Raw genomic sequence first — 13,783 nt, 5'->3', positions numbered from 1 at the left:
GCTCCTCATTGGGAGAGGAGATGCGACTCCCAAAATTATTTTTCTGTTGGAATTTATATGTCTCTGTTCTCTATATATATGCTGCAAATGTAAATAAAAGTTAAAAAAACAACAACATATCTAATCACATTAGAACAGTGAACAGTGGACATATGTCATATGTTCTACAAAGAGGCAAACAAAATATGTAGAGTAACATTCTGCAAGTAGAAGACATGTCAGTACGTACCATAGGACTCATCTGTGTCTGATGATTTGATGCAAATCAGAAGATGCTGGTCCAGGAGAAATTCAAAGTCAGAGATGATTGGTGTTAGCTACAAATAAAGAGTTATGGTCAAATATTAAGACACAGGACAGGAAATCATAAGCAGAATCAGTGCAAGAGACATTGAGAATATAATGATTGAAAATGGATCAATGGAAAAAAAATAACACTTAATGCTGTACTGTTCCAAATTACATACGGCTAGATTAGGAGTTGTGCGTTAGGCTGAAAAAGCAGCGTTAACAGGTCCTAACGCTGCTTTTTCCCTACCGCTGCTATTACGAGTCTTGCAGGTATAGGGGCACTGCACACTTCTTTGGCCTTACCGCAAAACGACTTACGTAAACTTTGTAAAGTCTTTTTTCTATGGGACTTCCATAGCACTGATATTACTAGTCTGTCCTGGGAGGCCAAAAAGTGAGCAGTACATCCGTACCCGTCAAGAGTCCTAACGCATTTAAAAGTCAGTAGTTAAGAGTTTTATGGTACAACGCCGTAACATAAAACTCATAACTAAAGTGCTACAAAGTACACTAACACCTATAAACTACCTATTAACCCCTAAACCGAGGCCCTCCCGCATCGTAAACACTAAAATAAAAATTTTAACCCCTAATCTGCCACTCCGGACACCACCGCCACCTACATTATATTTATGAACCCCTAATCTGCTGCCCCCAACATCGCCGACACCTACATTATATTTATTAACCCCTAATCTGCCACCCCCAATGTCACTGCAACCTACCTACACTTATTACCCCTAATCTGCCGCCCCCAACGTCGCCGCCACTATAATAAACATATTAACCCCTAAAACCGCAGCACTCCAGCCTTGCAAACATTAGTTAAATATTATTAACCCCTAATCTGCCGTCCCTAACATTGCCGCCACCTACCTTACAATTATTAACCCCTAATCTGCCGCCCCAACGTCGCCGACACTATACTAAATGTATTAACCCCTAAAGCTAAGTCTAACACTAACCCTAACACCCCCTAATTGAAATATAATTGAATAAATCTAACTAAAAATTCCTATCATTACCTAAATAATTCCTATTTAAAACTAAATACTTCCTGTAAAATAAACCCTAAGTTAGCTACAATATAACTAATAGTTACATTGTAGCTATCTAAGGGTTTATTTTTATTTTACAGGCAAGTTTGTATTTATATTAACTTGGTAGAATAGTTATTAAATAGTTATTTAACTATTTTAATAACTACTAGCTAAAATAAATACAAAAGTACCGGTTAAATAAAACCTAACCTAAGTTACACTAACACCTAACACTACACTATATTAAATAAATTAACTAAATTAACAAACAATTAAATAAATTAAATTAAATTAGCTAAAGTACAAAAAACAAACAAACACTAAATTACAGAAAATAATAAAAAATTACAAGATCTTTAAACTAATTACAAATAAAAAAGCCCCACCAAAATAACAAAAAAACCCCTTAGCCTACAACTAAACTATCAATAGCCATTAAAAGAGGCCCCTTTTGCGGGGCATTGCCCCAAAGTAATCAGCTCTTTTACCTGTAAAAGATCAGCCAATAGGATTGAGCTTGCATTCTATTGGCTGATTGGAACAGCCAATAGAAATGCTAACTCAATCCTATTGGCTGATTGCATCAGCCAATAGGATTTTTTCTACCTTAATTCCGATTGGGCGTGATAGAATTCTAGCATCCAATCGGAATCTAAGGGACGCCATCTTGGATGACATCACTTAAAGGAACCTTCATTCGTCAGTACTCGTCGGAAGAGAAGATGCTCCGCGTTGGATGTCTTGAAGATGGAGCCGCTCCGTGTCGGATGGATGAAGATAGAAGATGCAGTCTGGATGAAGACTTCTGCCCGTTTGGAGGACCACTTCCGCCAGTTTGGATGAAGACTTCTCCCGGCTTCGCTGAGGACTTTGGCCCCAGTTGGATGAAGACTTCTGCTGCAGTCCTTGAGGATGGATGTCTGGTCTTCAGAACTGTAAGGTCGATCTTCAGGGGTCAGTGTTAGGATTTTTTAAGGGTGTATTGGGTGGGTTTTATTTTTAGGGTTAGGGTTTGGGCCGCAAAAGAGCTAACTGCCCTTTTAAGGGCAATGCCCATCTAAATGCCCTTTTCAGGGCAATTGGGGGAGCTTAGGTTTTTTTAGATAGTTTTTTATTTGGGGCGTTGGTTGTGTGGGTGGTGGGTTTTACTGTTCGGGGGGTTGTTTGTATTTTTTTTACAAGGTAAAAGAGCTGATTACTTTGGGGCAATGCCCCACAAAAGGCCCTTTTAAGGGGCTATTGGTAGTTTTAGTTTAGGCTAGGGTTTTTTTTTTTTTTTTATTTTGGGGGGCTTATTTTTTTTATTTTGCTAGGGCTATTAGATTCTATGTAATTAGTTTAAATATTCTTGTATTTGTTTATTATTTTCTGTAATTTAGTGGGGGGGGTTGTACTTTAGCTAATTTAATTTATTTAATTGTTGTTAATTTAGTTAATTTATTTAATTATAGTGTAGTGTTAGGTGTTATTTGTAACTTAGGTTAGGTTTTATTTTACAGGTGCTTTTGTATTATTTTAGCTAGGTAGTTATCTAAATAGTTAATAAACTATTAATAACTATTCTACCTAGTTAAAATAAATACAAACTTGGGGGAGGAGCCAACCTTCACTAAGACAAGACGCACTCCGTATGTCTAGTAGCTGGGTTACTAGAGAGCCAAACGAGGATATGTCTTGGGGGAGGGGGGGCTACAATTTAGCATTAGATAGTGGGATAAAGAGTAACATCTTAACATAAAATGGCTGTTATCTACATTAGAACTTGGCCAGTACAATCAAGATAGTAGGACCAGAGTGAATATTGTAACCTATGCCAGAATAGTAAAGTGTAGTAAGAAAAGTAGGCATAACTGTGACGGGATTGTTACTCTGGCTGTTTATATCTCCCTTTTTAAGGGGACAAGGGTACTTTTGCAAACTGTATTGTAGGGGGGTAATCTAGGGTAGAAATAGGCGTTAGATACTTGGAGTATATATTATGATAGGTAGGAGAGTAGTACCTCAATTGTAAAATCTGCAACACTGCTACACTAACCTAGGCACATATAAATATGGTTTTGGTAAATACTCTCTTCCCTCTGAGCAAGCATAGTGTGTAGGAATTTTTTCTTTCTTCCCCCTTAATTTTTTTTTCTTTTTTGTAGATAAGGTATGCATGTCTCTCCCCGCCAACAGAGGAGAGGCAGATTAAATAGATCTTTAAGTAGAAACGTCCACTTTAGTATAATGTAATATCAACCGTAATTTTAGCAATGTTAGTTAGCTCTGTTAGGCAAAGAACCAGAGTATAGCAATTTGTCATACAGAAAACAGACAGACAGAGGAGCAAAATTAGTTAAGTAATAAAAGGGTTTATAATAAATATCTCATTAGACGATATATAACTTGTCCCTGTGTCTTGTCTGTACTTTCTTAAAAAATGGCCTGACGGCAAGTCATAGGTACTATAGACCCCCACCTGTAAAGCTTATAATATAAGGGGGGGGGCATGAATAACTGACTAGATGACGATAGACCTTACAGATGTGTGAGGAGTTCTCACTCTCATTATACACATTTGGATAGCTAATCCTTATTGGTAATGATTAAATAAGGAGGCACCTAACAATAATTAACTCAAACAGACACATTAACTATAAAGTGTAAAGGCATATCATCAGGCATAAAACAGTAATAAGACAGGTTAAGCAGAATGGGACTAATATAAACTGTCCCCTGGTTAGGTTTCTAAGCTAAGTGTTTGTTATTAGGGCAAACTTATGGTCAGCTAGGTGACTCTGTTTACACTAAGGTAGCTCCATTTTACTCTCCTAGTAGGTATTGATTTTCTAGGACTCCATAGTCAGTATCTAAGTGTATAGAGGAGAGTTAGTTAAACATTCAAGATATGTAATGTGAAACAAAGCACTCACACATTGACTATAATACAAGCGTCCCTAACATTAACCCAGGAGGGCTATATAATATCTGTGAGTGTATAAACCAGCAATCAATCATGCCTCCAACAATGTTAAACTGTATCATGAAGAAGCTGCTAAGTACGCAGCACATTACCTGGTAACCACAGCTTCTGTGTGAGGGGGATAAATACTTAGAGTAGCAAACTTGCTGGTTTCTGTGTCCTTCGCTTACCCCTAGTATATAGGAGATAAGGGCTAGAATAGCAGGAGGGATTATAACATAGAAATGATATTGACTGGCAATTTATGGTTTGTCCTCAGAGTTAGAGAAGGGTATGTTAGGAGCATCAAAATTCATTCTCGTAGCAGGCTGTTTAAAGCAAAACAAAAGGTCATCCGGTTAAGCCAATAGATCAGTCCTGTAATCATTAGAGATCTCACCGCATTCCAACCCTTTAAGGTGCTGAACCTGTACCTGGTGACGCTAAACATGTAGAACAAGGAATAGTCCCAACCGATAGCCAAATCAGCAAGATCCTGTCATATGCACAATCAGGGGGTTGTTGGCAAGTTGCGGTGAGATGATATGACCGCTGGCGTGGAAAGTGATGTGCGGTGTCAGCCTTCCGTGGAGTATCGAGCCAAGAGCTTACCCATGGATACGTTGGTTTGCAGAGAGGAAGCCGGGTAGACATGGGGTTGATGGGTGTTCCATAGGTAGCAATCGCTTGCTATCCGCATAGAAGTAATGAATACATGTGTCTCGGGCGCGTGTCCACTTTACCAGAAGCAGACAGAGAGCCAGCAGAGGCGGAGGCCTCTAATCGAGGTCTGTATTTCTCTCTTGGTGTATGCTGCAAGCTGTGCATACCTCACTGTTAGGACAAGTGTGTGACTTCATTAGAGTAGAGGGATCCTTATCTGCACGCTACAGTATCCTTGCACGGAAGGTACAAGCTGCAGCGGGCGCCATTTGCCATGCTGATCCTGCTGATGGAAACTTGTAGGTCAGTGAAATTATTGTCCATCTTATCGAGCCAGCCTCTAGTACCATGGAGTGTAGTGATGCGCTGTAGACTCTCCCATCTTGTAGAATGAAATCTTTAGCTCAGTTGTGCATAAATCTAGAACCGGCTTTCTCCTTCCTTTAGTAGCAGATCTGTTTATAGGCCCAAAAAGACCTGGGTGTTTCCCAGCTAAAAGAGGCAAGCAAAAGTTCTACTTCTATGCCCGTTCCCCTAATGCTGCCAGAAAGCGTCCTGCAAATGCTAGCCAAGTATTTGAGGCAATTTCAGAGGATTATTCCAATATTCACTTTATATTTAATAAAATATAGCTAGGAGCTCTCTTAAGCAAGTACTTCACCTGTTTGGGCTGCTGGCCCCGCACCCTTTATTTTTATTTTATGTTTATTTTTTCATATAGGTTGTGATTAGTTTAGCATTTTACGTCTCTGTCTGGTTCCTGGTACCCTGCTATATAATCCTTTTTCGTTTGTGCTTTTTGCACATGTAGGAAACATATAGAAGAATTGGAAAGGATAATTTATGTTTTATTTATTGACTCATGTTTATAACAAGGACTTTTATTAAATGGACAAAATAAAATAGATATATTTATATCCAACCTAGAGGCCACAGCAATGAGACGCAAAATTTGCCCCTTCTTATGCTTGCCTCTATCTTGGATAATGGGAACACAACATTGTTATCTTCATTATGGAACCAACAGTTAACACATGTACCTAATATGGAACCAACAGTACACATGTCCTATTGTGGCCTACCTATACATCGAACGATGTGTTGCTGCTATGGCGATAGTGATGAATATGCACTGAATATGTATTGTTGCGAATTGTGGATAACAAAGAATATAATCTGAAGTCTTACTCTAACTTATAGCCCTTTAGAAATGAACTTCCTAGACCCTTACATCAGTGAATTCCAATACCAGGTCTAAGAACCTAAAGATCTATTGTAAACACACCTCCAACGAACAGCTTACTACGAGCCAGACAACTTCCATCCTAGTGCCCCAAATTAAGGGGATTCCTAAATCTCAATTATTAGAGCACCATAGAAACTGCACAACTTAAACTGACTTTAGAAATGAGTCCCGATAGCTTAAACAAACATTTGATTAGAGGATATCATTAAAAAAAATCATTAGTCAAAGTTATCAAAATATACAACATCACTCCCAGCAATGAGAGGCCTATTTAGTATACCACACAAAATATAAGCACCCGCAAATGCAGTGAGGTATATAACACAATATAATGCATCTTGGGAGGACTTGAGAAAAATAATACAACGTCACCTGGCATCCTACTGATGGTGAATGACAGAAGTAATGCCCAATTACCTGACATCACAACCCCAATTGACAGAACCGTAGGGCACCTAAAGCTACGTAGACAGACTTGTTCACAGTGATTTGTCAGACCGCCAGAGACAACAAACTGACTACATAAATCGTCAATTGAGCCAGGATGCCAAATTCTTTGCATCTAGGAATGGAAAGATTTATAAAATCAATGATAAAATTAACATGTAGACCAGAGGGGATAGTCTATTTAACAAAATGTAGCTGCCCCCTATTCTATGTAGGCAAAACTACACTTCCCTTACAAGATCGAGTCCTTGAATGAAAAAGAGGACAAAGATTCTAGTATAGCACACCACTTTAAGATAGCAACATAATTCTCAAACAAAAGATTTGAAAAGTAATTGGTATTGATAAGGTAAACCTTGGTATATGGGGCGGTGATCTAGATCCTCCTCCAACGACGAGGGTAGGTGGTGGATTTTTAATCTTGACACTCTTGCACCCGATCTGGCCTTAACGAATAATAAATCTTGGTCATTTCTATAATATGAAATTGATACTGTACATTAGTAATACATATTCTTCCTTGAGCACTTGATACTGTGTATTTTGTTTCTAACTAATGTCTTACCCAATACTCAGAATGTTGACTCTGTATGGTTCAATGCACCAACTGTATCAAACATTGTCTAACATCTTGCCATAATGTTTCAATGTACTAACTGTATCAAATACTGTTCTAACATGTTGCATAATGTTTTTAACTCTATCTCACCACTGAGAAAGGGTATTGTACTACTATTATATACATAAGTCCACAAATATTGCGAAATATGGGTACAAGTTAGCTGCCGAAGTAGTTGCTGTGTAGATAATTATATCTTGTAAATATGCTGTACAAAACCCTAAGACTGTTCTGGTATTTACATATGGACAGTGAGATTAATAACGTTCTCAGTTCAAAGTGGTAGCCAAATATTCACCAGCACTAACCTCCCTCCCATTTCTGGAGGACAAGATACCAGGCAACCCTTTATAAGGAGGAGGAACGTATTTGAATTTTATACACCGCCAGAAGAAGCCTTAAGCAAGTGAAACGTATGTAGTTCTAAAAGACAAGAGCAGAGAAAGAGGCCCGCTGCATGTGTGTATCAATAGCAAAACATCAGGGTAAAGAAAGGTTTGAGTGCAGGGTATTCACATGTGCCCGATAGGCACTCAGTTGTGATGATAGATGCAGGCTGGACTTTAACAGCAGCCCAGCTCGCTGATTTCTTGCAAGGCATGCTCCCTATCATTATTATGCCAGATATAAATATAAACGAAGGGAAACACAAACACCACATGTGTGTATCAGTCAAGTAAATTATATATGAAGTATACTATTACAGGATACGCACAAAGGTGTCGGCACTCAAATGTGCAAATGATGCAGGTCTGGACCTTTAACAGCAGCCCAGCTCGCTGTGTCTCTGACTGAGCAATGGCAAAACTTCTATGATGTCTCAGGATACAGGCGAAGGACTAAGCCAGGTATCGTAGGCTCAAAAACAAAAAGATCCACAAAGTGGCTCCAGTGTATATGATAAAATCTTATGGTATTTATTAAAAATTAAGATTAAAACAGCAAGATACAAAAAGATAAAAACACAAGGAATACCATCTGAGTGTGCAGGCCTCCATTAGGGAGCGAAATATGCGACTTCGGTTTCTCAGCTCTAGGGCTGTTCTTCATCAGCATATCTAACTAGTAACGAGTACATCCTTAAATAAGGGCTATGCTACCTGTAGGTGGAGGAAACTCCTTCCCCAACACATGACTGAGATTAGACCAATTCCAACCCTTTGTCCCTATTAGTGAGTTGAAGGGTACAACTGAAATCTATTAGTTCCGTATAGGAACGTTATATATGTAATCACGTTTCTTCTCTTATATGTGAAACAGATTGTTGTTACGAAGGGAAGTTGGTACATACTACATAAAAAATAAAATGATAAAACGTATATTATGACAATGCTTGGTCGGTATAGTCTATGTAGCTTGTGGTGGCACACAGCTCGAAACAGGCCTCTTAACCTGCTGGGAGTGAATCTGTGGGACTTAATTGGATCCCTGATCATGCAGATATCTTAAAGGAATACATAGCCCGTGTTATAACGACGTTGCCTCTGATAATTGGCGGGAATAGCTCGCTCACACCAGGTTGGTGGCCCCGCACCCTTTGCCGGTTGCATTCTATAAAAGCTTTTGCTGTTCTGCCTGCCCGACTCGCACCATAGGCGCTGGGACGCAACTAGGGATTAGAGTAGTTTCAGACTTATACAGATATGTACGTTCTTCAACTGCCGCATAAAGTCTTTCCCTACCAATGACTTCCCTAAAGTTCTGCAGTTTGAGCACCGTAGGACTGACCTTGTTGCTCTTATCCTGGGGGGTTTCCCTATAACAGGCCACTCGGACTCTTACTCACTGGGAGAGATGGTGGATGGCGGCAGATTCCGTCCGTGGTATGCTGTCTTTTCCACTCACACAACTTTTGCTTAACTGCCCTTCATTTTACTAAATCTTATGCCACGAGGGACTGGGAGAGATACTTTGGAGTGGTTCATCTGGATATGATCTGACAAGCGCGCTATCCGAGACACGAAACTTGCAGTTCACTGCTCTAACTTGTTTGAATTATATATCAAATTGTTGCTTAGGTGGCATTGGGTCCCGACCAGGTTACATAGAATCTTCCCGCTCCGGCCGGGCAGACTGCTGGAGGGGATGTGGTCAGAGAGGCACCCACTTACATATCTGGTGAAGCTGCTGCAGGTTAAACTCAATCTGGCCCCAAATTGCAGACATGCTCTGTCAACTACACTTAGAGCAGCACTTAACTACTGATATTGCCCTTATTTCACCACGGATTGCAGGATCTACAAAAACCAGCCTAGGGCCCTTATGTGTTATTATCCACTTAGCAGTGAAATTAGCAATAGCCAGACAGTGGTCAGAGACACCCTCATTCACACAATGACACTGGTCTTAGATATACTTTCCTACATCCCGAAAAATTGAAGAATACGCTCTGCGAGTGGAAGGGCGCCTTGACTGTTACTACGCAGTCCCTGGACCCCATGGGATGAGTTTCAAAGAAACAGGGCACAATTAGGATCGTCGGGGCTTGAGAACAATCCCTAGTGAGATGCAACAAAATTATAGTTAGGGTTCCCTTATTGGGGGTCTGGTGGGTCCTTACCCCTCCCTTCTCCCCTAGGCCTCGCTCCCTCCTCCATCCCTCCCTTTTTTTTTTTTTTTTTCTTTTTTTCTCAAATGGTCTTCGAGGCCCTAACCCTAACGCGAATTTTTATTGCCTGTGTTTACCTTCATATTCACCCGGTTACTCCCCACAAGGTTACTGTTATGTTTATATTGTATATCTATAGTCATAACTGAAAACTGTTTTGTATATCATTTTATCAGATTATTTTAGATTTATAGACATTGTTTCTACTTGAGACTATTTATGTGTTCTCCTGAACCTTGAAGTGTATGATCCCTCCCAGTGGATCTGGTTGCCATCGAGGACAAATCGAGGCCATAAAAACAAAATGAGGTTCAGAAAAATCTGGAGGATAAAAAATGTATTGTCATCATCATACCATGGCGCAGAGTCTGTAATGTGGTCAATTTAAATGATGCCTCTTGTTTTTCTGTTTTTTCCTATATGTTACGAAATGTGATTGATACCTCAATAAAAATATATTTTTTTAAAAATAAATAAAAGTATATTAGATCGTGACCCAATCTCTCTGATACAAATATTATTGCTGTGAGTTTGGCAATGAGCCTAATGTGATGATGTAAGTATTGATTGTGTCTTATTTTGTGTCCACGGATACCGGATAGAAAGAGTTAAACCCCTACCCCTACTACCTCACCCCCCTCTTCATTGCTCCGCAGATTTGGGCTCCTGAGAGCAATCGCGATTCTCCCAAACCTGTTGATTTGTAATGTGAACTTTGTAAGAGAAGAGCTGATCTCTGACCTGGAAAACCCTTCTAGGCTTGCTGGGCTCCTGGAACTGCTGGCCGGCCGCACCGCAACGGATACCCGCTTAACCCCTCCCAGGCTAGCCGGGCTCCTGGAACTCCCGGTCAGCCGCTTCACACTGGACACCCGCTAACTTTACCCCTGGTAGCTCCAGTGGCCTTTTGCCTCAGATCTCCGCTTTTTGGGGGATTGGTAGCCCCTAGGGAGGACCAGAGGTGGGGTGAATGCTGGAGTCAAGCTCTTTTGGGAACCAGGGGTTTTGGACACCCCTAGCCTCCTATCTTTATCGGGCTGTAACTCCGGTCCCTTGTAACAAATCATGCTGCTTTTTGGACTGTGGCATCTGGATCACCCAGAAACCACCATCCCTGCGTCCTGGGTCTCTGTGGGACTGTGGCTGCTATGGCAGGTGCCAGCCTGTCTGGGGGGACGGGAATGGCGGGAGATTTGGGAGCAAGATAAGACCCTGTGTTTGTGTATAAAAGGAGAGTGTGTTTTCCAATAAAATCAGTTCTTGTTTCTACCTGAATGCAAGTCTGTCTAGTTATTTGGGTGGGCTCCTGCTATAATCACTTTCTCTACTACATAGGCGACCTGTTGTCAGGGATAGGAAGGAGCCTCTGGCCGAGCTACCGAGTCGGGGTAGCCGGAGTCTGTTACAGGGTGGGATCCTGAATACTGGTGCTGTCTGGTATCAGGGTGGGCACTTGCCGGCTACACAGCTGCAGTCGGCAGGGAGGAAGCAGGACCCCTCTTGGCGGAGCTACCCAGTTGGGGTAGCCGGGGTATCCATCACATTTTGAATATGTTATGCATAAAGCAGTACTTACTACAAAACGGATTGCAACCTTATTGAATTGCTGTTGTATCCTACTCGGTGTTAGTCCATTCGTTTAAGACCTCATACGAAAAAAGTAGGCGTGAATCCTATGACGTTACGTGTGTCTTAAGCCAATGGTATCAGTAAAGGTAGAGCTAATTCAATTTACGTCAAATAGATCCTATACCAATAGCGTGAACAAGATAGTGCGGTGGGCGTGACTATGCTGAGGTCTGATAGCAACCAATCGCTTCTGTGCAATGAAATTAATGCTGATCACCATGGATCTTTACGATATGTATGTGAATCAATACCAAAGAGGGAAAAGTATATAAGAAAATATATATACTTGTGGATAATTGTGATGATGCAAAGAAAGATGTCTTTCTCATATATATAATTTTTACAACTTCTCCCCCCATATTATTATCCCACGCCTGACACCCCATACGTTTTAGTTTTATATATCCACTTATTCTTTAATCATCATTATTATTCATTCTTAACAGGACTCAACATTTCATTGCACAGAAGAAGCGATTTGTTGCGCTCAGACCTCGTCGCATAGTCACCGCCCCACCGCACTATCTTGTTCACCGCTATTGGTATAGGATCTATGTGACATAAAGTAAATGGAATCAAATCTACCTTTTACTGATACCATTGACTTAAGACACAAGTAAAGTCATAGGATTCATGCCTACTTTTTCAGATGATCTTAACAAACGACTAACACTGAGTAGGATACAACAGCAATTCAATAAGGTTGCAATCCATTTTGTAGTAAGTACTGCTTTATGCATTACATATTAAAATAAGACACAATCGATACTATACATCATCACATTAGGCTCATTGCCAAACTCCACAGCAACTAATATTTGTATCATGAGTGATTGGGTCATGATTTAATATACTTTTATAATTTTATTTTTTTATTCAGATATAAGAAGAAACTTGATACATATACAACGTTCCTATAGGAATAAGATTTCAGGTGTACCCTTGGACTAACTCATAGGGACAAAGGGTTGGGAATTGGTCTACTCAGTCATGTGTTGGGGGAGGAGTTTCCTCCACCTATAGGTAGTGTAGCCCTAGTTAAGGAATGTACTAGTTAGATATGCCTGATGAACCAGCCCTAGAGGCTGAGAAACGCGTCGCATATTGCCCCCCCTATTGGAAGGCCTGCACACTCAGATGGTATTCCTTGTGTTTTTATCTTTTTTATCTTGCTGTTTTAATCTTATTTTTTTTAAAATACCATAAGATTTCTCATATACACTGGAGCCACTGTGTGGATCTTTTTTTTTTTTTTTTTTTTTTTTGCCTACGATACCTGGCTTAGTCCTTTCCCTGTATCCTGAGACATCATATAAGTTTTGCCATTGCTCAGTCAGAGCTCAGCCAGCTGTGCTGTTGTTAAAGGTTAAGCCTGCATCATTTGGCACATTTGAGTGCCGCCACCTTTGTGAGTATCCTATACTTGTATACATCATATATAATTTACTTGACTGATACACACGTGGTTTTTGTGTTTGTGTTTCCCCTTCTTTATATTTCTATCTGGCATCTGAAGATAGGGAGCATACCTTGCAAGAAATCAGTGAGCTGGGCTGCTGTTAAAGGTCCAGCCTGCATCTATCGGCATGACTGAGTGCTTCTCGGCATGTGTGAGTACCCTGCACTCAACCGTTCCTTACCCTGATGTTTTGCTATTGATACACACATGCGGCGCCTCTTTCTCTGCTCTTGTTTTTTTAGAACCACTTGTATTCTTGTGTCTAAAGAGTGCTGCCTATTGATGTTGCTGGTAACCTGTTAGTTAGTTACCACAAAGATTCTGTTTGGAACCCCACGAAGACAGTGCTACATCAACATTGGGGACATTTAACATTTAAGATTAGGTCACCCTAATATTCTAGACATTTGAGTATAACATCTATCTCATTTGATTCCTGTTTTTTTATTTGGAATAGCACCCTTATACATCATTGCTTGAAATCACCCACTCATTATATTTTCTTTTTATTTGAGAACCTTATACCATTTGGTGTTTGTATAGCGCCTCCTACTGGTTAGTTGTGATATAACCATTTGTTTTTGAAACGTACGTAGGCAAGTTTTCCTATACAAGGGATACATCTAATTCAGCAGACAGCTTTACGCTGGTAATTATATCCACAATTGGCCTGGGAAGGGAGAAAGGCATTTGGCTATCATACCTTATATCTCCGCTGTTCAGTTGCATAGGGGTGACCCATTTGCTGGCAACGCTGAGATTATAGCATACTCCCATAGTCCCTGGGCTAGCGGTTTACCTGTTTACCATCTTGCTGCAATAGCCGTCAATTGTGAGCCC

General features: G+C 40.3%; 1 protein-coding gene across 1 annotated transcript in view; it reads right to left on the bottom strand.

The window, feature by feature from the left end:
- INPP5D (inositol polyphosphate-5-phosphatase D) overlaps nt 1-13,783 on the bottom strand; it is a 329,719-nt gene that overhangs the window by 68,188 nt on the left and 247,748 nt on the right. The window contains exon 22 of the mRNA XM_053709929.1: nt 230-317. Coding sequence (XP_053565904.1) covers nt 230-317 — 88 coding nt within the window. The remainder of the gene's footprint in view (nt 1-229; nt 318-13,783) is intronic.

Source organism: Bombina bombina, chromosome 4 (assembly GCF_027579735.1).
Source record: "Bombina bombina isolate aBomBom1 chromosome 4, aBomBom1.pri, whole genome shotgun sequence".
Taxonomy (NCBI): Eukaryota; Metazoa; Chordata; class Amphibia; order Anura; family Bombinatoridae; genus Bombina; species Bombina bombina.
This window is presented reverse-complemented; position numbering and strand designations above follow the sequence as displayed.